At 38.2% G+C, this 27,090-nt stretch overlaps 1 protein-coding gene across 4 annotated transcripts; it reads left to right on the top strand.

The window, feature by feature from the left end:
• Nucleotides 1-67: 67 nt before the first annotated feature.
• Nucleotides 68-26,934, top strand: abhd13 (abhydrolase domain containing 13). Of its 4 annotated transcripts, none has more exons than XM_008401448.2 (2): nt 68-158; nt 22,338-26,934. In XM_008401448.2, the coding sequence occupies exon 2, from the start codon at nt 22,372-22,374 to the stop codon at nt 23,425-23,427; it is 1,056 nt and encodes a 351-aa protein (XP_008399670.1). In that variant the 5' UTR covers nt 68-158; nt 22,338-22,371; the 3' UTR covers nt 23,428-26,934. The 4 variants fall into 4 exon arrangements, with proteins under 4 accessions (XP_008399670.1, XP_008399653.1, XP_008399641.1 ...); XM_008401431.3 differs by lacking the exon at nt 68-158 and adding an exon at nt 18,947-19,187; XM_008401419.3 differs by lacking the exon at nt 68-158 and adding an exon at nt 19,247-19,448.
• The last annotated feature ends 156 nt before the right edge of the window (nt 26,935-27,090 follow it).

Below are 27,090 nucleotides of genomic sequence, written 5' to 3'. Positions count from 1 at the left end.
CATGTTCGTCTTGAAACACTTTTTCGGAGAGCTGAGTCTGTTTGCGTCATCTCCATCGTGGTGATAGCTCCATCGTTGCGCAGTGGCGGAGCAGCTTATTACCTGTATGCGCACCACACAAACGCAGAGGCTGGGGGAGAGACCGCAGACACTGAAAGGTGGTAAACGCTGTTTTTTTGGCAACACGCTGTGATATTTAGATTGGTATTTCAATGTTTTGACATGGCAAGAACTAGCACACACTTATGACGAGAAATTGCTCTTTAGTGCAGGGTGCACGCAAATCCATTCATAACACTGTAGTTAAAAGATTACTTTTGACACATCCAGACACACTGGGACATCAGGTACTTTGGGGAAAAAACATTTCGTCCTTGACTTGAAAAGTATATGTCAGACTCTGGGTGTCAATATATTGGCCTTGGAAACATATCAGATAAGTGGGAGGGCAAGGAGGGAGGGTGGGTGGGTGGGGGGTAAATAGAGGTGGTGCCCAACCCTCCAGATTACCTGCTACCTGGCCAAAGAGTCCTTTATAATGTGCACACTTATTATTTAATTTTATTTTTTTGAAATATGAATTTACAACTGTAGAGAAATGTGCTCAAATTATTTTGTTTTACTTTTTTTTATTTAAACTTTCGACTTTAGTTAATAACTAACAGAATTATTGACAAGTATTTTAATTTAAATCAAGAGGCAAATTTCATCTAGAAGACTAATTAAAACCAGAGGGGAGAATTTCAAAGAATGTATTTGTTTATTTTTGATAAATGCGTATTATTCATACTACTAAAAAAGGCTCAAAGTTCTGTGTTATGGCCAATATAATAAGGAGGACTACCATTAAGAGCTTCAGGAGTTACAACACAGATATATATCCAGGACAAAGGCTTCATTTGTTGCAAATTGTCATTTGGAGTTGTGTTACGCAATTCAAAAGACGACATCAGAAGCACCCTGCCTGGGGCAAATGAGAGAACGGACTGGAATTTGGCTCAAAGGTCCAAAAACCTCTTTTCAGTGAAAAGTCAAATTGCCATTTTTTTTTTGAAAATCAAGGTCCTGTTGTCTGGGAGAAGAGTAAAAAGAAGCACAGAATCCATATGTAAGCTTCTGTGTGAGCTTTTCACAGTTAGTGAGGCCAGACAAAGAGAGAATGAGAAAAAGGTTAAGGAAAATGTGGCAGTGCCTTTACGAGGTGTTATAGCAGTATGCGTCTTATTTTTTTATACAACTGATCGCTGTCAGTTCTTGATTGCAAGTTTGAGAAAAGAGTTTTGCTTCATGTCACTGAGCTGATCTGAGTAGACAACATAAATATCAGATGATAACAAAAGTTGTTGGAGGCAGCTCTATTGTGTGATGAACAGGTGAACGGATGGTTACAACTCTTGTAAAACAGGACAGAGAATAAGTTTTGGATATCAATGCTTTTCCATTCTTCAATTTATTTTATTCACTATAAACTTCCATACTTTCAAAAAAAAAAACTGATTCCTGAGTCCTCCAGCTTGCTTGGGAGCCATCTGGTGGGGTCCAACACCACTCCAAAGAATCTTGGTTTAGCCAAATATGACTCACAAACTTATTAAAAAATAATAGCTGTACTTGACAAACTTCCAGCACCACTGATATCTCACCTACTACTGTGGAGTTAACCCTGCTGTCTCTAAAAAATGCAGCTGGATTTTTATTGTATTTTGCAATATTTTATCCAGCTACATATGTTATTTCCCTGAGAATCTGTACATAAAGGAGAGAGGTTTGGGGGGGGGGGTTGTCTTCCTTCAGTGACACACCATGACCACTCCATCAAGGGCAACATCGATAAACAAGAGTTGTCTAAAGACATTTACAATATAGAGAAGATTTAGCCAACCATGTGGGTCTTTGGACTGTACAACCAAAACAATGAAGAGAAGGAGTAGTCGGGGAAAACAACGCATGCTCATCGAGGAAATGCAAACTCCATGCACAAATACGACAGCAAGGATTTGAACCTGAAATGTTTTTGCTTCAAGGCAGCAGCTTGCGTTGTATTATGTTCAAACCAGCTAAAGTTGCTGAAAGAGATCATGTCCGCAGCCAAGATGTTACACAGAGGTTCAGCTTGATTGATGTTTTGTGCTTGTGGATGTTTACCTCTAGTGTTCAGAAGTGAAAATAAAGATGCTGCTTTGGACAGCGTTGTTGTGTCACTGCTAAGAAAGCTCCGATGCTCATTCAGTACTCTTTCTCGCACATATTATGTCACTGCAGAATGCTGTGATTATGCCTCATAGGAATTGATGTCCTACTTTGACATAAATTGTCTATTTTTTCCTTTAACTGCACGGTTGCACAGCGAATACTTTGTATTTGACCCTGAATGTGACTTTTTTGTGTCTGTGCTGGTATTCAGATGTGTGGATCGGTGGATTTGTCTCACCATTCTCTGTTGGGAAATACAGAGATAGACTGGATTATCATAAAATAATTTCCATATCTTTTGACTTATATCAGATCCTGACAGTGGCAGCCGCGCACAACATATGGAGAGTTGTCAGCTTCTCACGTACACGCCCTCGTTCAGTGTTTTCTACCTGTTATGTGTGTGTGAGGGAAACACAAGTTGTGCAACAGCAAGAAAGAGAGAGAGCAGAGAGATGGAAAGGGGTGGAGGAAGGGGTGGCGTTGGGGGGGGGGTTGCATCTGTGAGATGAATGCAGATAGCGAGCCCTTAAATCTCGAGCCATCACAAGAACAGTAGGGGCTGGCAGACATGACTCATCCACTATCCATGCAATGTGTGTGTTCTCTCTGATGCGGCATGTGTAGAATTGATTATCTTGTGTCACTGTAGTGCTACACCAATTGTTACATAAAACGATCATTTGCACAGTTCACTATCCTTTTTTGTAAGCAATGTTTGCATTTGTTTTTACAGAATTGTGTGATTTGTATTAAAAAAAAGAAAAGAAAGAAAAAAGAAAAATAAGCACCTTTGTGAGTCAGACATGGATTATGTCAGAAATCAGAAATGATCAAATAAACAGCTTGAGTGTTTTTAATACCCACTTAGATATTTTTTTGATGTAGTTTAAACAATAAAACATACACAATCTGTCTTGATTTTACAATTCAAACATAAATTGAAACAGATACAGTACTGATGCTTCAGCAAAAAAGACATTTGCATTTCTTTGAGACTTTTAAACACTTTGATCTTTTCTTTCTTTCATTTTTACTACATTCCCAAAGGTTTTCCAGCTTGGGGGAAAAGTGTAGAGGTGGCTGCGAGCCTGGACCCAGTAGTTTCACACAGAAATAGAGCAAGAAAAGGGAAAAATCATCTTAGTCTCGACATGTTCACTTTGCAAATTATTCACCTACCTACTAAAATTGTCATGAAAAATGAAAATCAATGTCATTTTTTTCTTCTAATTCTTCCCTAACCTTATATTTGTCACATGCTGTACAGCTATAAGTAAATAAATAGAGTAGTAAATAAATTAATAATTATCATTGTTCTCAGTGGGGTTTTTTTGACTTTCAACACATTTTTATGATTATACTTTTCTGATGTTTAGCCCATTTTTTGGTTGTTTGGAGCCAAAATCAGAAATAGAACATAAATTTGACTAATTGAACAACCCTTACAATTCATTACGTTTTCTCAACGTTGCCCATTCCTTTCCTACAGCCGCCATCTGAAACATTCCTTCTCAAATCTCCTTGACCCTGATTTGACTGTTTTTTTCTCTTCTAATTAAAATCTTCAGGTCATCTTTCTTTTTTCCTCTCTCTCTCTCTCTCTCTCTCTCTCTCTCTCTCTCTCTCTCTCTCTCTCTCTCTCTTTCTCTCTCTCGCTCTCTCTCTCTCCTTGTTTGGCCTTCATCAGTCTGGCATCGAAGAGGGAGAAAAAAAAAAAAAAAACACAGCCACATCACTCTCTGATTGGCTGGAAGAGACACACACCCTCAGCCCAGGCTCATTGCCCTGCCTTGGATGTTGCAAACTGGCAATGAAAGTCTGAAATAAGATCCACTGAAGAATATTGGTTTTATGCTGATTTAATTATTTTAATCATCATGTGAGACTAAATCCCTCTTGATCACGCAAGTATTTTTTTTTTAATCAGGTCTTGTCACTTAAAGCTGAACATGTCACCATGCTGTCAACAGCGATCCAAGATGGATCCAATGTTCCTCACTTGCTCCTCTCCTGGTTCTCTAGTTTCGTCCAAATATGTGGATGTTTGTTCTTCCTTATATTACTGCCTCCAGCTGATTCTTCTCCTTTTTGAGCCGTCTAGAATTTGGCTCATGTCGAATTTCAGTCGAGATTTAGATGCAATTTTGCGCATGAACCTCCCCGCTCCCTTTTGTGCTGCCTCTCCGCAGACGAGGGGGTTTTACTCTCTCTGATCAATTAGCACACCGAATTGCCATTAAAATAATAATAATAATAAAAAAAGCTCTAGAATCTTTCAGTGGCTCATCATCACATATTTCCGTTCCCATCAAGATATTGAATTCCTGGCTTATCACATATTCCCACTCTTCTTTCTGGATATCTGTATTCATCCAGACTGCAGCTTCAAAGAAAATACCTGTCAGAAAGGTGATACAGCTTACACACTTATAAGCTGTATAATGAAACCTACAGAATACAAAGACCAGGTCGAAAGTACTTTGTACGGAAACATCTTTCAACACTATGAGTTTATTATTAATATTTTAAGTTTAATAATAGATTAAACTACTAAGACCCACTGAAGAATATTGGTCTTATATAATGATTTAATTATTCTGATCATGTGAGCCTAAAATGACAAATAGAGTTTGGTTCAAAGACTTCAATTTGTGTAATCTGAATTGGTGAAGATCAGGAATCTATGCAGGTCTTGATGGATCTCCTGCTCTGTACTCTATGAATTGCCACTGTAATCCAAATGTGAGAGGGGAATAGTAGAAACATGTATTAGTTTTCCTGCAGAATGATCCCCACACAAAAATCTCCTGTTCCTCCTTGTAAAACTACTAAGTCGATCCCTTTATTTTATTTATTTATCTTGTTTTTACCTACTCCTACCTACTCCTCACTTTCAGATTTTTGATTAGATTATTATTCTATAATCATTTTGTAATTCTTTGAGATCGGGCAAAATAAAGTACCATCAGAAACTATTTCTGCGTTACTCCACATTGCTGTTCATGTTACCATTTCTCCATTATGTTTTTGTATATGTCACGGCAGACTGCAAAGGTTATTTTATTTTTATTTTTTTTTGCAAAGTTTGTTTGAATTGAAATGTACCATATTTTTTACTGCATAGAAGGTAGCACCCATCTGGGATTGTTTAACTTTACAACCTGTTTCATACTCATATCAGCCCCTTTTTGACGGCATGTGTTATGTGATGCTGTTATCTGTTCATATCATAGACATACGACATGAAAACACTTTACCTTTGGGCGAAATTTCAAATCATTCTTTACCAGGCTTCCTTTATTTTGCTAAGTTACCTTAAGTTTATACTTAAATACATGTGCAGAAATAAAATGACATGACGATAGCTATAATACGTTTAGCATCCTTTAACTCAGGCAAACATAATTTAACAACAAGGAACACCTTAAAGAACATTTTTGCCATTCACAGAAGCTTTCACAATGAAGCAAAGCAGATTTGTTTGGCATCTGTACACATTTTAGAAAACATCCTAAACTCTTTGTCAGCCTGAGAGTAAACAACAGAAGGCAGAGTTTACATGAGCTGCAGGGCTAATACTCAGGCTCTACACTCCAGCTGAGAAAGCTCAGGCCCTCCCAAATTGTTTATGTCACCAAGCCTGTCAACAGCAACTCAAGCTGGACCCGGTGTACCTCTTTTGTTCTCCGTTTCCGAATGAATTCTCACCTGCTCGCTTTTTCTGTTGAGATTTAATACAGATTAACTTGACTAAAATCAAACTAGCTGGTCCTCCTCACCTCCACAGACCTGCTGGAATCGTTTGAATTCAATATTCATTGTGTGCTGTGAGTGTACATAATTTTTTATTAGCTGAATGCGTTGGAGAAAAAAAAAAACATAGAAGACCTTGGATGAACCATTTATTGTTGCAAAAGCACGGCTAAGCCTCAGTGTGAGCAGCAGATAATGAGCCTGACATCTCTAAATGCATTTCCCTCTCACTAATCTGTGCTGTCAGAAAAAAGCAGTCTGATGAAAGAGAGATGTTGTCCCCTGGATCCAACAAAAAAAAGTACCATAAAAAAGCATATTTCAGCCTTTGAAGAAACAGAAGTGGAGTTAAATCCTGGATAACATGGAATATGAATAGCATTATGAGTTTCTAGAGCAGAAATTATTTCACCTTTAATCTTTCAGGAGTCAAACGCTCAATAATCATGTAGCTACCTAGCATATGTTAGGATGATTTTTGGAAAGTGAGCAATTTGTAGCCCATCACAGCTACAATGCAAAGAGAAAGGAAACAACATTGACATTTCAAAAAGTCCAGATTTGAACCCTTGCCTCTCTGAGACGACAACTGCAACCACTTCGCCACTGACAAGGTTTTGTCTTATTCTGTCTTTTTTTCCATTTTCTTCCTACATTTCTGTAATTAAAACATTTTGAAAAGGAAACATAGTTTGTGGAGCTCTAAGACAGGTCGTTACCTGTCTTAGAAAATCGGATTTCAACAGTCTTGGTTAGAAGTGTGGAAGGCCAGAAAAGTAGCTTTTTACAATTCCCAATTGCCATTGAGTTAAAGTTTCTATTTATCAACCACTGATTATGTCTTATCATGTGACACCATTTACCCAGATAATTAACACACTGATTTTTGCCATAAAATCACAAACAAAATAAATAAGAGCATCTGACTACTGTAAATCTTTATTTGTACAGGTTAGCCTCACTGAGACCACAATTAATCTCATTTTCAAGTGGAACCTGTTTACACAAATAACGCTAAAACAAAAATAATGCAACACAAATAAGACAACGGATACCAAAACCACTAAAAGCAACAACAAGTCTCCGTTATCTGAGGGTCTTTAAAAGGTGCTTAAAATCTCAGACAGATTTCAGAGTTTGTGGTCTTGCTGTAGAACGTTCTAGAATAAGGGGGCAGAAAATGCAAAACTCTGATTAGCCAAAGTTCCGACATAAAACGTCTGTAACGGAAATATCTGTGTATGGATAAAAATGTCCAGCTGGCCAAAATATACAACCTGCACTGATGTGTTGGAGATTTACGTACTGTTATGAAACTCAAGACACTGTATCCAACAGTGTCAGACAGCTGGCAGAAGCACAGGAAGGAAACTGGCAGCAGTGAGGAGTTTTCTGGCACTGACAGCAAAAAAGCAAGTTCTGCTCTTAAAAAGAAATCAACCCTTGATTTTGGTTTAACAGTTGGTAAATATGAAAATAAAAAAAAGAGTGTTTCATCAATCACGACGTCAAGGTATTTGCAGTCTGAAAGAAATTCATGTGTTCAAACATATAATTGGATAATTTCAAAAAATGAGATACTTGCTGGTGTGTTGTTACAGTTAGAAAGCAAAATCCACTTTCATTTTATTTATTATTTTCACATCTGTTGCAACTGAACACTTTGCTAATTGTGGTGTTTGTTAATTCTTGAAGCTGGTGCCTATTCCAGAGTTTTATATTTATTACAATACAAATTGACACAGTTGTGTTTACATTCAATATGAGACATGACATCAAAATATGCTACGACAGACTCCAAATACAGCAGATGTGTTGCAATGGATGTGATCAAGGTCATCTCAGTGGTGGGAAGTACTTCGTTACTGTACTTAAGTAGTTTTCGTGTATCTGTACTTTACTTAAGTAGATTTAATAATGGGGACTTTCTACTTTTACTCCACTACATTTTACAGTAAGTATCTGTACTTTCTACTTCACTACATTTCTACAAAACTGTCGCGTTACTCGTTACATCCAAGTCGCGTTGCTCTTTTCTTCCGTTAAAATGTGACATTCAGGGACTTAAGGTGGCGCCGTAAAATCCGAGCAATAACGTGACTTAGTGTCTGTTGTCACCCATCGGCTCCACCTTTACTCGCACTCGGAGCTCCAGACATGCGCAGTGGTTTCCTCTGAGCGGGAGGAGATGTTTGTCTATAATATAATAGCGCTGCATAAATTGATATGGCGACATGTAAAATCAGCAGCGCTTCGCTTTCACAGACGGTGGGGACTTCGTCCAACTTTTAGCGTCACTTGGAAGGAAAGCTTAAAGAAAGGTAAGATCTGTGCTAGCAAAGCTAGCTGTACTGAGACACATGTTGCATCTGATGAAAAAAAGTTGTCACTCATGCGCTGAATTATTGTGTGGAGGTGTTGACTGAGGTGTCGCATTTATGGGACAACGCTGTGACCAAAGTCTGCAATAAGTGATATGACATTCAGGAACGATCCGATTCTTCTGGACGGATCTTTACTAAGTCCTAAGGACTGAAGCCTCACTGAGAGCCGTTCTTTGTTCTTGTGTACACTGCGGTACACAGTGTGCGGTAGACATTCATTTCATCGCTGAATAAGTAAAAGTTGAACGTTGGACAGTGTTCATAGTTGAACGTTATTTACCGTTAATTGCGATGTTTCAGTTGTGGTTTCTGACATATGCAATATGGGCAACCGCCCAGGGCGTTATTTTTCTAGGGATAGCAGGAGACCTCTGCGGATTGTAGCACAGCGATGAAAGCAAAACAGAATGAAGTGAGTTTTAATTGATACTGGTTAAATATATTTCAGCTCTAAGTATTTAATATCTAAGTGTTTTTATGGGAATGTGGATCTTTCAGATCAATCTGAAAACCAATTTTGATAGGTAAACTTAATGTTATTGTGTCATTTAGCGCGGGGCGCTGGTCTTGGTCTCGGGTTCGGTGGTCTTGACTACAACTCTGCTACATGGCTCCTTGGTTGCATGTCCTCCACCCCGCCCGCACCTTCTTTACATCCCCTTTCAGTTAGATTTCTTTCTAAATAAATGTGACTAATGAAGTTCATGCTATGTTAGGACAGGAGACAAAATGTTTCCATCCCTGAAATTATGATTCATAGAATCACATATCTAAGACTAAACTGTTACAGAGAATAAACACAATAAGAACATGTTTAATCTGTGGTAGTGTTAATTAAAATGGCACATTTCTGATGTATTAAAATTAAATGCGATCGGCACACTTTATGATATTAGCGATTAGGTAATGCATTCAGCGAGTACTTTTACTTTTAATACTTAAGTATTTTTAAAAGCCAGGACTTTTTTACTTTTACTTAAGTAAAATGTTAATGTGGTACTTTGACTTTTACTTAAGTACATTTTTGACTGTGTATTTGTACTTTTACTTAAGTACATTTTTTGAGTACTTTCTCCACCACTGGTCATCATCATATACCTGCATAACTGCACAAGACACAAAAATGTCAAATCTTTTTTTTCTTTTTACATTTTATTATTTATTAGATAGAGAAACAAAATATAAAACAATATAATCCCTGCTTCACAGTGTTTATAGCTACAACTAAATGGTGACACCCATTCCCAGGAGGATCTTTAACAGTTTATCATATCTATAAGCTGAAAGGAAATGAGACAAAAACTTGGCCATGGGGTACATCTGTTTTAATTCACTGAAATTATTCTTTCTTGCTGCTTATGTCAATGCATTTGTCACAATTTACAGCATAGGACATAAAACAAAACTCTAAATTGATCAACTTAGAAACCAGTTATATTTAATACGGCGTTGCTTGATCAAACACATTGTGGTTCACTAATTTGTTGGAGCCATCTCTTTGTGGTTTCATCTTCAGTATCCAAAATCAGTCCTTAAGCACTGTCGTCCCGCATGCAGAACTTGACTGTGTTCTATGAAGTTAATTCAACCTTCAGATTGAGGTGTTTTAGAACAGGAACATGTCCAAAATATGCAGGAATCGACCGCTTGAATGCTCTAGTGTGACACCCCTGGTATTGTTTGTCTTTACATCTGAGATTCCAGTACCAATGGGGAGTGGTTACATGCTTTAAGATCAGAACCAGAATGTAGTCTCCATTGCAGTATATAATCTAGCCTTCCATGCGGTTCGTCTGTTAGTAAACAAAGCTTAGAGTTATTTATTATCTAAAGTCCAGACTTGCATGGTGATTTTCTGTCCTGAGCCATTGCTCTGCGTCATCTCTCTCATCATAGTGACTGACTGACCTCAGATGACTTTGCAGACACACTCTGCAGTCTACGAGCCACGTGCAAATCGAACCCCCTCCACCACCCAACCCCTGGTTGTTGCACTCTCTTCTTCTGCTCACAGCATCTGTGTTTCTCTGGGCGATGCAAAATCTTAGGAATTACTCAATTAGCAACAATTACATATCTTTCTCTCCCTCTCCACTCCAAATGGCATTACGACAGGGTTAAATGTAAGGGTAGTGTCACTGTAAATTGCATTATCTGCCCATTTGCGGTTCTGCAAATGTGATCTTTGAAATAAGCTTTTGATGTCAGGGACGCTCTCTCTTCCTCACACATTTAGTCGCAACTTTGCTGTCAATCTGAAGACCATTCCCTTTCCTCACTTGGACATGTCCCCTTCCTTCTTTCCTCCTTGCAAGACTGCAAATTTCTACCATAGACAGAGTAAAGTTCAGCAAAAGGTCAAAAGTGATAAATTCTGTGCCGTCTCTGTCTACTGTGCCTCAGCATAAAACTAGGATTGAAGAACGTCGCCGTGTTTTACCTCCATATGACGGTTTCAGCCTGATAGGAAAATAAGAAAGAGACAAGTACGCTCGGCTACCTTTTTCTGTCAAGGTGTGAACAATTTCCATAACCATCAAAATCTCCCGTTAACAGTGATTTATGGGACGACATCCATTCTCACTGGCGGCCCTTGTTCTCAACCGAGCTATAATGCATCGCACCACTGTGAGTTTCGATTTGAAGGCCGAACTCCGGGTAGCATAAATGATATGCTGAAGTTATGTCTGTAGTTAAATCAATCATCTCAAATGGATTGGTATCATCTGACTTTGAGAGGCCCCATCACAGAGTGGGGCTAATTTATGGGGTCACAGGGGGGCCATGGCTTTGGCTGCAGTGATGCACTGTAATCAAGATAGGATCCAGAGCACAGTGGCCTGGGTGAGATAAATCAACCAGATGAACTGCTGCTGTATATTGCTGGGTGGTGAACTAGCACATGCACACGCAATATAGGACAAAATCTCAATGACTCACTTAAGCAAGCATCGCAAACAGTCATCGGGAAGCACATGTTCACGCACACACGCATGCACGAAGACCTGGAACGAGCTGCTCTCTGTTAATTCCTGCCATTACCTGTGGCAGTTAAAGGTGTCTCCCCAGTGCAAAGCTGCCTGCGTAAAGTACCTTTTCATTAAGTTCTCATTGTGTGGGCCACGTGGGGGGGAGGGAGGAAGAGGTCTGGTGCTTGGTAGTAAGTACCTGCGATTGTGTGAGTGGAGTGGGTTTGTGAGCAGGACAGAGGAACATTGTAGAGAAAGATAAAAAGATGAGGGGAGGAGACTGCGATAAACCGAAAGGTTGGCAGAGCCAGAGTTGTTGTTCTGTTTTACTACAGAAGGAAAGGCTAGAAGATAAAGGAAGGTGGATCTCTGACTACATAACATTTCTTGCTTATCCCTGGATATCACTGAAGTCTAGAATATTTAAACCCAACCATTTTGGAGGCACTTTCCCTCTCTGGCAACGAAGAAAAAAAAAAAGAAAACGTCAGATGCCACATGCTACTTGCGCTAACACTAAGTGACACGGATATTTGAGAGCAACTTAAAAAAATCGATAAAGCTCCTGGATCTGAAGCAGTGAAGAAGTTAACCTCCCACATGACATAAGCTAATGCCAACTGTCTAAATATTAGCCTCACAGACAAGGACACCCTGAGGATGGTGCTCTTTTGGTCTGCTCTCCACAGCTCTCCATTTTGACCATGTAGTGCTCCGTCCTAAACATGCTCTGTTAATCAAGTGATGGCTTTATCTGCTTCTAAAGCGAAGCAATAAAACAAACCACAGCACCCCTTCCATTACGTCTTAGTTTAGTCATAAAGGCATTGGAGGTTAATGTAACTCATAATATCACAGGTTATAGTGAAGCCAAACAGAAGTTGACAATTAGACCAGAAAAAGCAGGAACCTGCCGCAACCCACCATTTAAAAATATGTTTTGCATGCACCAAAACCATTTTTGTTTTGAAATCTATTTTATTATAGAGTAATATTTCATTTGTCCCTCAATATTAAAAGTTAGTGGTGTCAATGTCAAATTGACAGGCAAATGGAATCACTCAGTGGCCTGCTAAAGATAAGCAATTATAATAAAATTAAATTAAATAATTGCACAACTGAATCAAAAGTATACCCTTCCAAAAAGGATAACACAATTTATTCAAAGTTCTATCTTGTTTATTAATCTTTAAGATACAGAATTGACACTTTTAAATTCTATATTTTTCAAACATGGGCTGAATTGCCTCCCATTTGTTGGTTTTACGCATTTCTTCACATTGTACATAATCACATTTTTTTTGTTTTTAACTAGAAATAAAGATTTTTTTTTCAGAATATGTGTCAACAGTATCAAATAAATATGGTTGTTGGCATCGATATTGAGTTTGAAATTTTAGTATTATAACAACCCTGCAAGCAAAGTTCACTGCATCTCATGAACATGAGCCAATAAATTTTTAAATATTTGGATGATTTTTTTAAAGGCATTTCCTTACATTCTTCATCCATCTAAGATTAAAAGCTTTTTAAATAGTCCAGTGAAATTTTTTATGTATCTTAAAACCATTTTACTAAGTGTGTAAAGGAAAGGTAAATGGCAGTGACTTTCCTTTTGCCCTCATAAAGCTCTTCTACACAAGTACATGTTTTTTTTTCCCCTTTTCCTTTCCTATCTCTCCACATTCATCTTCAGGTAATATTCCAGTTTTGTACAGTTGGATAACCTAAAGTCGACTGTCCTTGGACCTGATTCTTGTATAATAAAAACTTTTCAAACTTAAATTGGGTCTTAAGCTCACCATAAAAACAAGAAGACATTTTACACATTTCTGCCCTTCAGTGTTAAACAAACTTGTCACTATGCTTCTCATCTCATCTCTACAAGAGATTTGTATTATATCCATCTCTCTCTTGTAGAGCTCGGTTTTTCTGAACAGTGCTTCAAAACCTAATTCTAAAATTGGTTAATACAAAATAGTCGCTTGAGGTGTTCAGTAGAGTGTCCCATCTTTAATTATTTATCTTTTAGTAAATTAACTACAAAAAAGGAAGTCGTTCACATCTTATGAAGAAATATTACCCACTGGAGAGTGGCTTCTTAACAATCTGATGGAAACTGAAGATATTATTAAGATAATTAAGTTAATTTCTATTTGATAAGGCTGGAGTGACTAAAATATGCAAGTAGATAGATAGCCACCATATGTGCTTTTCAAGCAAGTCATGTGTGTCAGCATGATTTGCTGACACACTGACAAATCATGACATCTTTCTACTAGTTTTATGAGTTCCTTCCCTCTGGTTCACACTGAAAATACACACAAATTTATCTTTCATTAAATTTGCATCTTTAATTGTACAAGAGATTTGGCTTTTCAGCCCATCTTCAGTTTCAGTACATGGACTGTATACCAACACACCCAGACCTTGGAACCCACACTCCTCAGCACAAACACATCTACTTATTAAATGAGAAATGAAAGATGACCTTTCAGTCCTCACCGGATGAAACAGTAACCTTTAATCCGGACCACAACCCTTCCGTTTCTACTGGAGACCAGACTCTACATGTCCTCTGGAATCAGCAGTGTCAGAAGAGATCTTCCAAAGCAACTCAAATAACCACACATTGTCTAACTGACCTTCACAAAGTGACTAAGCCTCCTCTAAATTGAGTGAATTTATTCTTTGAGTGGATAGGGATTTCCTTTGTGAACCGTTGTGCCCTAATATCAACCTCATTGTTTTGTACCTTTGACTTTCCTTAAATGTGACAGCATTTTTCAAAGAATACGGCTTCAGTACTCTGAGAGTCTTTGCACGTGGTTTCACAAATAGTCCAATGACAGCAGTTCATATTGAACTTCTGCTATAGTGTTAGTTTATGGCTGTGCCTCTGGTAAATGGAGAATGTGCATTGTAAAGGTGGACGTTTGTAGTTTTCTTCCCAAGATGAAGAGCTCCATGCAAGTCGACAAACTAAGCATGGTACGGTAACTGAGGTTAAGATTGAATCTAATGATAGGTGGTGGTTAGTAAGTGGTGGAAAACACATATTATCTCAATTGCTGCACTTAAGTGCAAATGTGAGGTAATTGCACTTTTCAGTTCCTACCAATACTGATTTCTATAACCACTAAAACATCAAAGTTGGATTACTAATTACTAGAGGTATGTATCCTACCTAAACTTACCTTTGTAGGAGATTCACTTTAAAACATGTAACTTGTTTATTTTATTAATACTTTACACTTCCGATGTATGATTATGTATCTAATTTACCTGCATCTAAGCATGAGGAAATGAAGCTCGCTTGTGTAATACCAAGTACTAAAATAGTGAGTATGTGTGCTACTTATTATGAATCTGATTTTTGATGCACTTGCTGTCCAACTTGTACATTATGTGTTTTGTTAATAAAAGTTGTGTAACCTTTCCTAGTTTGTGGTTTATGTTCTGAACTATTGTGGGAATATTAATAGCTATATATATATATATATATATATATATATATATATATATATATATATATATATATGTGTGTGTGTGTGTGTGTGTGTGTGTGTGTGTGTGTGTGTGTGTGTGTGTGTGAACATAGCATACTAATTGCATGAAAAATTTACAGCAAGGGAATTAGAAGAGATGCCACAGTTTAGAGATTTCAGTGCTTGAGTTCAAAAGGATTATTAGTAACCTCGGAGGTTTTAGCACACATGGGTTTGAACTTCAGATGGGGCCAAACTAGCAACTGACTTTGCTTTCAATCTTCATGCAAAGTTAGATAAAATGTCTCCTGACAAAAGCTTTCTGGCAAATGTACAGCCATTAAATGGGCAGCTGTTTTTGATTACTGGCAGGAAAGGATAAAAAGTGTACATAAAATACCAGAAGATGGATAATGACCATTTAACATTATTCATACTCTAAAGATGCTTAAGATGTGTTTACTTTCATTAAAATGGCATCATTTTCTCAGAATACTTGAATTTTCTGCATGCAAAGCAACCAAGTGACTATAAGTCTCCCATCTTTACACAAAAGCCTCATGGTACAGTCCGATCCAATTAGTATGCCCAGTTCCCATGTAATTACCCTGGATATCGCAAGATGATTGCCGAATTTCACGCAGGATAAACATGTGAAGACACAAAACTATAGGAAAGCCAATTAAAGTGATAGATATCATCACAGATGCAACAGAAGGTTTACTGCAAGGGAAATGGGGGAAATGTAGCCTTTAATAAACATTTACTTCCTTTGCCATAGCACTGCTGCCTAATTGCTGCTTTAGACATCCAGCGATTTCCAGTTAATTTATTCCTGGCAGTCACACTGTAGGTCATGCTTCTCATGGACATGGTGCCAAGTAAGGGTAGCTTCCTTTAGCTCTACCTTTAATAAACATTGCTAAAAAATGTGAACTCCAAATTAAGGTTGTCTTGAACTATATTACAATAAATTCTCAACGAGTTAAGAGGAAATGTCTTCAGAGTTAAAGAGGAAAATAATGTAATGGCAACAGTTGCAGTCTCTTAAGTGTTTTGTTTAAAGTAAGTTGCCACAGCGTACCTGTCCTTTCTGACGCAGATCAATGCTTTGTCTCCAAGGTGACAAGATATCTGAATTGTAGCCATAGATACTAACATTCATCACCTTTGGTATGACATTGTATTCACATTCTACTGGTCATAATAATGACTTATTTCAGATAACCATAACCAGAACAAAAAAAGGGCATCGACTGCAAGAATGACAAATAGCAATACCGTCACTGCATCGGTCATAAAACACTTGTGACAAAACTGAAACATCAGCGCTCCAGCAGTAGTTCAGGTTCAACCTTTAACATAATCAAAGGGAAACATGGCTGCCTTTTGGAGTGTCTACTTCGTCCCTGGGTGGCCACTGGTAGCACGCTGTGAGGTGAATGATAAGTATTTCCGTCAGCCTGGTGGTAGCCTATTCCCTGCCAGGTCATCACAATGACTCCCCGTCATATAGCTGCTCTGACGCTGTGTTATTGAGCTAAAGCCCTCCAGCTGTTTGGTGCTATATTTCAAGTAGTTGAGCCATGGGATCTGGAGTGAAGTCACAGAGAGGGGTTGTGTGGAAGATTGTCGGTGTGTACGTGTGCGCGTAATAGATGTTTTGACTGCCATGTCAAAGGTAATTGAGTCATAGGTAAGAAAGAGTGAAGTTGCCAGCTGTCAGTCTCTTGTAAACCAAATCCATCAGAATGCAGCACAGCCTATAATTCAAAGAGACAAGTATGGGTATGTGTGTGTGTGTGTATGTGTGTGTGTGTGTGTGTGTGTGTGTGTGTGTGTGTGTGTGTGTGTGTGTGTGTGTGTGTGTGTGTGTGTGTGTGTGTGCGTGTGTGTGTGTGGATACATGTTGCACTATACAGTTTACTGGATTTATATGAATAAAAAAAAATGTTCCTTAATGCGCAAGGCCACTGGCTACAAAATGATGCCATAGCTCAATAGCAGATTTTTGTATTTAACTTCTAATCTAAATAGCAAATATGTTTGCATTCCATAATGGCAAAGTAAGGTTATATCCTATTTTACCCCTGTCCCTCACTTTTAGCTCTTAATCCTGTTTCCAAGGTAAGTCATTCTAATTGCAACTGTGATGTAGAGGCAAAGCAAACAGGAAAGGAATATACTATCTATTAAAATTAAAGTTAAATAAAAAAAATAAAATAAAAAAAAAAATATATATATATATATATATATATATATATCTTTTTTTAAAGAATTAGAAGAAATGTGGGAGCACAATCTGCAAATATTTTCTAGGTTAACACGTTTTTAATAGTGTGTAGTTTTTAAACTCACCAGGTACTTTTTTAGGTGTCCATGTTCCGGTGCTTGTTAACTCCATTGGGGAATCAGCCAATCACAGCGACATGTCAAAAAGACAACTTGGTGAAGCTTAAATCCAAGCATCTGAAAGGGAAAGAAATGGTATTAATGTGACTTTTGAATGCAGCATGGTTGTTGGTGCCAGATTGGCAGATCTGACTACTTGGACAAACAGCTGATCTGGAATTTTCACACTCAGATATCTCTTGAATTTATAGGGAATGAAAAAAAGGAAAACAAAGAGAAAACGCCCAGTGAGCAGCAGCTGTGTGGACAAAAGTGCCCAGTTGATGGCAAAGATTAGAGCGGAATAGACAGAAACTAGTTCAGTGGTAATTCACCACTTGTTACAAACAAGGTATTTGGAATAACATCTGATAGCATCACACTTAATGTCCATCTCCTTCTGACCACAGTGGATTTCTTGCCTACTTCCAGCCGTGGCCACTAACAATTCTGTGCAATCACTGTCCAGATAAGACAGTCTGGACAGCCCTTTTCCTCTTTGGCCTGTAGAATATGGCACCCATGATTTTTTTCTTTTTTTTTCTTTTTTGAAATGTGGTCTTGTCAGACCACAGGACACTTTTCCATTTTGTGTCAGTCGATCTTAGATGAACTTGGGCCCAGAGAAGCCAACAGCATTTCTGGGTGTTGTTGATACATGTCTTTCATTTCACATTGAGGAGTTCTGACTTGCACTTGTAGCTGTAACAATGTTCACTGACAATGGTGACATTGCAGTGACTCCCGAGGGATCGAAAGTCAGGGCATTCAATGTTGATTTTTGGCCTTGTCGCTTACTTGCAAAGATTTCTCCAGATTCTCTGAATATTTTGATGGTAATATGGACTGGAGACAATGAAATCCCTAAAATTATTTAAAATTGGACATTGGGAAATATTGTTTTTAAACTTTTGGACTATTTGCTCACACGGTTGTTCACAAAGTTACAAAACTTACCCCATCCTCCACAAAACATATTGCAGGCATCAAATTCAAAATAAATTTGATGAGCTAGAAATTGTAAAAAGGTCACCAGTCAGTGTTGTTACTCCATATATAGTATATAATCCACTGCGTCATATGTGTGGATTACACTTCAAGAAATATCTGAAAATGATGCATATCTCACTTGCAGTTAGTGACTCATAGGTTGCTTTCACGTGTTTACAGTTCCCCTCCCTAGATGTGAATGCACAAACTAGAAGCTTCAAAATGATAACGACATATAACGTTTGTTGTAATTTTGGCAGATGGGGCTGTATGGCCTATCCATGGTTACAATGTTGTCCGTGTCACTGTAGAATTAAATCAAGAAAACTTGGCTGATTAGCCAACAGCTGTGCTAATTTATGAAATCAGTCTGACTACTTCAAGGTGACACATTGTGTTAAGATGTAAATCACAACAAAACCAAGGAGCAACCTAAGTGGAAAAAACTTCAATAAACCTGCCTTGGCTGTTTTTGTCATATTTGTGCAAACACAGCGTACTCTTCAGACAAGAATACAACAGAATAGATTTACTTTTAATTGTGTCTGCAGCAACATGTAAAGGGAAACACACGAAATATAGACAATTGGAAAAGTAATGTCAACTGAAACGTGAAAAATGTGCAGCACTGACAAAATGTAAGTGGAAAACTATACAAGCAGGAATAAATTAAATGGATGAGTATCATAAACAAACTATGCAGGTATAATTATAACTATGTATGAAAATGATCTGTGAAAGATCTGTACAAAGAATTAGAACACACACAATGTGGAAATATACAATCAAAAGGAATCGAAACATGGACGGACGGATGGACAGACAGAGATAGAAATATTCGAAATCCATATTCTCTCCAAGAGCGACATCTGGTGGATAAAGAATGAGAAGTACAGACGACTTCTACACATTTTGTTAATTGCATACTTTTATTTCTTCAACATTTTTCTGAACTCCACCATTTAATATTGTGTTATATGAGTTTTTGTCAAGGTTGTCATCTGCCATAACGCTAAGTATGCATTTCTGTAAACCGAGCACATATTTTTCGGAACTCCTTTACGGACTGAGTTTCATACACGGAACTGAATATGGGTTGCGCCAGTAATGCTAACCTGTGTAGCTATCTCTACCGGTAGAGGTGTCATTCAGTTGTCTTTCTGCGTTAATTATAAACTTGTGAACCTATCTAAAGCTGAATGACAGTTACTACGCCGTCTTTGTGTCGTTATTTTGTAATCAATCCATCCAGCTGAGACGCTAAAAATGAGAGAAGGGTGAGTAGCTGGCTACTTAGTCCACCCTTTGATGACAGCTAGGTAGCTAGCTTCAAAAGCTACATCCAGCCGTGCTAACAGCCAGTGGCTGCCAAAGATAGCTTAGTGGTTAGCATTCTTGGCACTCAGCTAACTCGTCTGCATTTATGGTTATATTTCTGATGGGGTTTAGTTCACGTTTACTGGGAGTGTCTTCTTTAACGATGTGGGAGTTCCTTGTGAAAGACCAGAAACACGACTTACAATGAGTTAGTTTGACGTTATGTGCATAGCGGCACAGCTACCTCTGAAGACATCCAACCGCAGTATGCCTTCATCACGGTTTCCCAGGTTAACAGTAGCTTGTACCATTTCTTCATTGTGGGTGGGGCTCAGTCATTTTTCGTTCTTGTATTGTTCTTATGTCTCAGAATGCTGATGTTATATTTTGTCAAAATGGCCGAGTTTTAAGTTGCTTAAATGCCACATTTTTTATTTTAAAAATATCTCATACAGGGACTCTCCCTGTAATAGATAAGGGAATGTAGATTGGTCTGTAAAATTTTCCAATTCAATAAGCATCATATTCATTTTATCATCACACTATTTATTGTATGTAATGTTTGTTTCTATTTTATGGATTGACAAACATTTAAACATATTACACCAAGACAGATGTAGATTAATACATTAGTCCTCTATGTTTGTGACAGAATAATACAAAATGTGCCCTTTGGTTTTTCTTGTTTGTTTTTTATGACTCCCTGATTTTATTTTTAGTTGCCTGTTTCTTTCATATTTGATTAAATTTAAGTTTGATAAGCATCCAAGTTTATTTTTTGAGGTTATTAATTTGACCTAATTTCTAGATGTGTGCCGATTGATCGGTCACCGATCATAATCGGGCTGATTTTCGTGAAAAAGTGCATGATCGGTGATCATTGGCTCTTGTTGCCAATTCTCAGCAAACGGAGTCTAATCTCCCTATTCTCAGCAGGAAGCTGAGGTTGCCTACTCATCACAGAGCTGCCAACTCTCTGTTGACTGGATATGTATAAAAGCAATAGATCAAGATCAAGAAGGTTTACTGAACAATTGTAAATGTTCCCGTTTCAGGGATAGAGGAGTCAATAGGTCAGTCAATGTAAATAAGCTGCTATTCAAACAAAATACATAGAATTAGAAAGATAAATCTTGATTAGGGAGAAAGTAGCTGAAAACCCTATTTATTGATATATTAGAGGTGTGCCGATTGATCGGCCACTGATCATAATCGGCCGATTTCCGTGAAAAAGTGTATGATCGGTGATCGCCGATCACGGTCTCTTGTTGCCGATCAACCGATCACCTGCATCTCATTTCGCAACCTGCCTGTGCAGCTGGTCTCCTCTTTCCTTCACACTGCGCAAACGCGCAGCAACAAATCCTAAGCGATGTTGAACTATAACGCACTGAGTGACTGGGGAAGTTTGCATGTTGCGGCGGAAAATTGAAGCACGTGGGTTGAAGCACGTCAAAATGCATCAACACAACGAAGCTAATACGACATAAAAGCAATGCCATACTTGACAGAGTTTGGCTACATCGAGGCTCACTGCAGTAAAAAAGACATATAGGATCAGATGGCAGGTAAAGCAGCGCACAGCTACAAACACTCACCCGGATTATTGACATGACGGTCAGAAAGCTAAACAAATAACCCGCAAAATTATTTAAGTCTTCCAGCTGCGATGTAAGATGCTGGTTCTGCTCTCGCTGTTGAACCGCTGCTACGCGCTGCAGGTAGTAATATTTCACAGACGGAGCGTCGCTTCTGCTCCACCTGGTAGTGACTCTCACACCGAACTTCTGCTTAAAGCTGCAGCATCTAACTTAAAAACATACATTTTAAATGCGTATTAAAACTTTCGCTGTCCTAACATGAGACAGTTAATCTCTAAAAAAAAATAATCGATCGATCTCCCTGCTCTGCATAATTACTCCGCTCAGTCAGAAACAGCCACTCAGAACTAGCAGTAATCAGCTAGCCGCCATGCTATCAGGAAGTTTTTATTCAGTAACTCTGGATTGTTTATTGTAATGGATCCTGTATTTGCCTTTGAATGCTAAGTTTTATACTTGAATTTTTTTGGCAATGTTGAGAGGTTTTATTTTGGCTCTTTGCATTATTTAGCCTTTTCAGAGCCTTCATATGTTATCAGTCTGTTAAAGATAGTATTACCGATAGCAGTACAATTTGCACAATGCCTGTTTTGTTTAGTTTTCTTCTTGGAAAAAGTAATTAAAAACAAGTTTTTGTCTAAATTAAGGTGGATTCATGGTTCCTTTTTCTACATAAAATAACCGGTAGTGTTTATGATTAAAAAAAAATAAAAAATTATGTGATCGGTATCAGTGATCGGCCCTCATGGGTGATCGGTATCGATATCGGCAGGAAAAAACCTGATCGGCACATATCTACTAATTTCTCATGCATGTTGTTTTGGGCTGCGCAACATCATGTGCAATGACAATATTGATTATGGGTAACTCACATTTTATGTTTTCCTGTCTCTTTTCTTCACAATATCCAGATACTGTTTGTGATATGGCACATCATGCAGCTCTTATTTTATTCTTTTTAGATTTAAAGTTTTAAAGGTGTTCTCTAAGGTTTAGAATTTTTGAGTGTGATTCTGACATTAAAATTACATTTAATATTTTGGAAAAACATTACATAAGTAGCTTTATGTGTTTCTTTTCGAATTTATCTTACCAGAAATAATAAAGCATATTCATTGCCATGCCTACTACTTTGCATGCAATATTTTTTTGAAAGACAAATTGTGTGTTTTTTGCATTTTTGGCCTTTACAGATTTCAACAATGGTTTTTGCCTCTTCTGATTCTCATGGACTTTTTCTATCTGCAGATTGTGTATTTTCTGACCCAGCTCGTGTGCAGCCATGGAGAAGCCCTGGAGACTGTGGGGGGCGATGGAGCGGTGCAGCCTGACTCTAGTATCCTGGTCCTGGGGTGCCTGCCGAGTTTCACTTTTGGCTCTCATCCTCACTTTCCACCTGTATGGAGGTTTCTTCCTCCTCGCTCTCATTCTTGCATCTGTAGCCGGCATCCTCTACAAATTTCAGGATGTTCTTCTCTACTTTCCCGACCAACCTTCCTCCTCTCGCCTGTATGTTCCCATGCCAGCAGGAATCCTGCATGAGAATGTGTATATTCGCACCAAGGACGGCGTGAAGCTCAACCTTATCCTCCTACGTTACACAGGAGGAGATTCTGCTTCTGGCGTCACATCCAACAATCAGAGCAGCCCCACTTCCTCTGCTCCTCCTACAATCCTTTATTTCCATGGCAATGCAGGTAATATTGGTCACAGAGTGCCAAACGCACTTCTAATGCTGATCAATCTGAAAGCAAATGTGGTGCTGGTGGATTACCGTGGCTATGGAAAAAGCGAGGGAGAGCCATGTGAAGATGGGCTGTACCTGGATGCCGAAGCAACCTTGGACTATGTCATGACACGCCCTGACCTGGACAAAACAAAAGTGGTACTCTTTGGTCGCTCATTAGGAGGCGCTGTAGCTGTGCGTCTTGCGTCAGTAAACCCTCACCGCATAGCGGCCATCATAGTTGAAAACACCTTTCTCAGCATCCCTCACATGGCTGCAACTCTCTTCTCGTTCTTGCCAATGCGCCTGCTGCCCTTCTGGTGCTATAAGAATCAGTTCCTGTCCTACAGACAGGTGGCGCTGTGCCGCATGCCTTCGCTGTTTGTGTCGGGTCTGTCGGACCAACTCATCCCACCGGTTATGATGAAACAACTGTACGAGCTGTCCCTTGCACGGACTAAGCGGCTGGCCATCTTTCCAGAGGGCACGCACAACGACACATGGCAGTGTCAGGGCTACTTTGATGCTTTGGAGCAGTTCATGAAAGACCTGCTGAAGAGCCACGCCCACGAGGAGAGTGCTCAGGCCTCAGCCAGCGTCACCATCATATGACAGAGGGTTAGGGGGTGAAGAGCTGATTTAAGAAACTTCATTGGTTTTTGGAGTGAATGTACATTTTATGCTTTTGTTTTGTTTTTTTTATTTCACTCTTTCTACTTTTCTGTAAATTTGATATGCTAAAAATATTTTCACTATTTCAAGGGTTGAGGAGATTGTAATATCTCCCTGGGTTTTCTTGTGCTTCAAATATGAATGGATGTGTCTATGACCTTTCTATGAATGGAGCCAGAGCGTAGTTGCTAACATCACAAGATGTGCTGAAACCACAGAAGAATCTAATAGTGTGTTTTTTTGAAATTACCAGAAATCATCTGATCTAGTTTTAAAAGAAGTTTGACCGTAAAAGGCCCTGTGGCGTTCGTGTGAAAATTGATCAAGATACAATTGACACATCCGTGTCTAATTTTGTAAATTAGAGTGGTGTGTAGAGGTATTCTGTAAATATATTTGTTAATACACAGAACTTTTCAGCTCAGATTTAACCAAATCTTTTTGTGTGGGTTCTTATATTTTACAAGGAATACATTGAGGAATATAACGATGTGTCCCCATCCCCCCTTAGTGTCATGTACATGCAACAGCTTGGCATTTCACAACGTTCTCACAATAAATATTTATATGCACCTTCAAATTTGGCTTTCCACCTTAACATAAAGAGAAGCTGCTGCATATTTATCAACAGCTCACACCGAAGAAATGGTGGGAAATATAAGGTGACTCGCTGAGAGCCTATTTCCTGCCAAACTACTTCTTTGTTAGAGATAGGAAGGTGCTGCTTTCTCAAGAATTAGACACTTTCAAAATACAGATGCATCTGAATGAGCTGGCACCCTCTCAAAAAGTATGGTTATTTCTTAAATTTAAATGAAAAAAGTAATACTCATGTATACCATTGGTCAGTAATTATTTTAAAGGTGTTTATGTTAATTTAGATGCTTAAGGCTTACACATAATTTAAACTTTAAAATTGACATTCTTTACATAATAAAAAGGTTACAGCAGGTTCAATTAAAAAAAAGCTAGTAATCTGCATCTCCATGAAACCTGTCAGCAAAAGGAAGCATACAGTGCTCTAAAAGTTCCAGTTAGACATCATAAAACACTATGAACAAAACTCAGCAGATGACATGGGCCCGTAAACCTTCAACAACTGTTGAAACTTCACACTGAACCGCTCCCAACTTGGATTCTGTATCTTTCCAAACTCCATCCTGACTGATTATTTTGAAATGAAATGCAAAATTAGCTTCTTTTTTTCTGCGGGAAAAGGTCTTTCCCATTCATCAGAAAACCAGGCCCCTCTGTTTTCACCTCAGCCCAGGTAAGGTGCTTCTGGTGTTAACTGGTTTAGAAGTGACTTAACACAACCAATGAAACACTTGTAACACAGGTCTTGGATACATCTGTGTGGTACCTCTGGGGACCCTGACTTGAGAGGCAGTCCTCACTTTCTGAACATTTTTTCCTTCCTCTCAACTATTAGTTTATATTCTCTTATGCGTATAAACTAACTTTGAAAAGCTTTCTTTGTTAATGACCCTTTGTGGCCTACCAGAAATGGGTCAAAACTGTACTGGACTACAGTCAACTCAGCAGTCATCCCTATATTTCATGTAACTTATGTGTTTAAGCTGCATACGAGCAATAAAGAGCTTGTATGCAGCTTAACGTATTTCTGAGATTTAAATCTGGGGTTTTAATTGTTCTAAGCCATAATGATTCAATGATATCACTCAGTTTTAATTAATCTATAAAAGAGTTCAACTTTAAGTTGAATTACTGAAATAAATTAATTTCCTGAAAATATTCAAATGTACCAAGATTCACTCATACAACTAGCCAACAGAGGAACTCTCAAAATGAGTTTGTCATTACTAAGCAGCTAACATTGATAATGCTTGGTGCAAAGAGGCAATTCAGAGAAAATTGGTTGCTATGGTAATCAGCTTGGCTCACGTGGAGAATCTATTTGCGATGATTCAGGACAAAATTTCCGCATTTTATTTCCAAGCTGTGGTAATGTGAATAAATGAGTCATTGATAATAAGCAGGAAAGAAACGACCTGTTAAGTAACAAGAAAACATTGTAGATTATTGGTGAACTGCAACAAATCCTAAGAACTAGATTTTTGTGAACTCCAAAGCCACATGTTCGTTTCAGTTTGTCCTACATGTTTTATGCACCGGCCAGTTCAACTGGGGATTTTCAGTAATTGGTCAGCGCTTGTTCCTTCCCCTTTAAAACATACAATGTATGCTGGTGTGTGTGTTGCATTACAGTAGGGGGGGGGCGATATGTTAGCCCCTTAAGCACTGGGAATAAAGTGAGCATTTTTAGTCTAATGTGATTATTTATGAGCTATTATCCTTTGCATTTTAATTGTTAATTGAAGGATCCTGTCTCCCTGTGCTTCTATAGCAAAACATCTTTTCTCTCTTAGGGAGGGCTTTTAATGAGCTAATTAACCTTTCCTGCATGTCTTCCACAGGATGGGGCTAAAACCTGAAGATTAAAATCCTATTATCCACTCTTGCTTTCTGAATGCAGCACACTGCACAGCAGTGGTTTGAAAGCCATTTGAATATATTCAGTAGGTCTCAGCCATATTAGATAAAAAAAAAAAAATATTGATAGCAGTGAAAAGACCCAACTGCTGTCTGTCAATGTAACTACAACTTGACATGGTCTGCGGCCACTATGAATGTAAGTGTGGTCTTTAGCTAAAATGCATCGTAAAACAGATTGTGTAATGATCGTCCTTCCTCCGACTTCTGTGACTTCTTACCACTGGTTGCACTAAACAGTTTCAGACAATTTTTGTATGATATTAAATCCATATGCTGATTTTGTGCAATCTAAATTTAGCTGTGTGAACATAAACTTATTTTTCCTCCACCAGGTTTGTTTCAGATATCTGCTGATTGTTAAATATCTTCATCCATGAAGATATTTGCCTTTCACCCAATTGTTTCACATTCTAGTTTAAAACTATTTTATGAGTATAACACTTAATTGAGATTGTCACAAAATATGGGTTTCTTTAACACAAAGTATAAAATAAAATTGAATGTCTCTTGATTTTTTTTCTCTTAGAAAAATGTTAGGTGTGCAAAGCTACTTTGAGTGATATTTTTCTATGTTCTTAGAGCGATTGCTGTTGGAAAAGTTGACATGATTTGAGATTTTAAGAGTTAATGTTGCAAGCTGGCATGTGTTTACATTTCGTCTTGGCAAGCTTCTTGAATGAACATGCACAGTGCTGAAATACTTTGTGTACACGCACCTTGATTTTAAACCATGACTTCACTTTAAAGAACCATTGATGAGACATGTGAATGAGCTGTTTTTATCATTGGAACAAAGCAGTCGCTTTGACTGACTTTCCATTTCAGAGTTATGTATCTTTTCTATTTCTTTCAACTTCTTTTGTAAGCACACATTTTCACTTTCTATTTTCTGTATTGTAACATGCAATAAATTGATACAGTAAAATAGTGTTTTGATTCACGTTTGTTTATTTCTTCAGGGATTGTCATAAATTTGGCTATATTTATTGTACTAACAGCCCCAACCAGCTTTTTTGTCTAAGCAGAAGAAAAACTTTCCTAAAGCATAATGCTGCCACCACCATGTGTTACTATGGGGGTTATACT

This window comes from Poecilia reticulata, chromosome 2 (genome assembly GCF_904066995.2).
Source record: "Poecilia reticulata chromosome 2, P_reticulata-male-v2, whole genome shotgun sequence".
Lineage (NCBI taxonomy): Eukaryota > Metazoa > Chordata > Actinopteri > Cyprinodontiformes > Poeciliidae > Poecilia > Poecilia reticulata.
Note: the sequence above shows the minus strand (reverse complement) of the source record. Positions and strands in the feature narration are given on the sequence as shown.

What these genes read in the sequence shown, in the direction of transcription:
- abhd13 (XM_008401448.2), top strand. Translation starts at nt 22,372, where the DNA reads ATGGAGAAGCCCTGGAGACTGTGGGGGGCGATGGAGCGGTGCAGCCTG.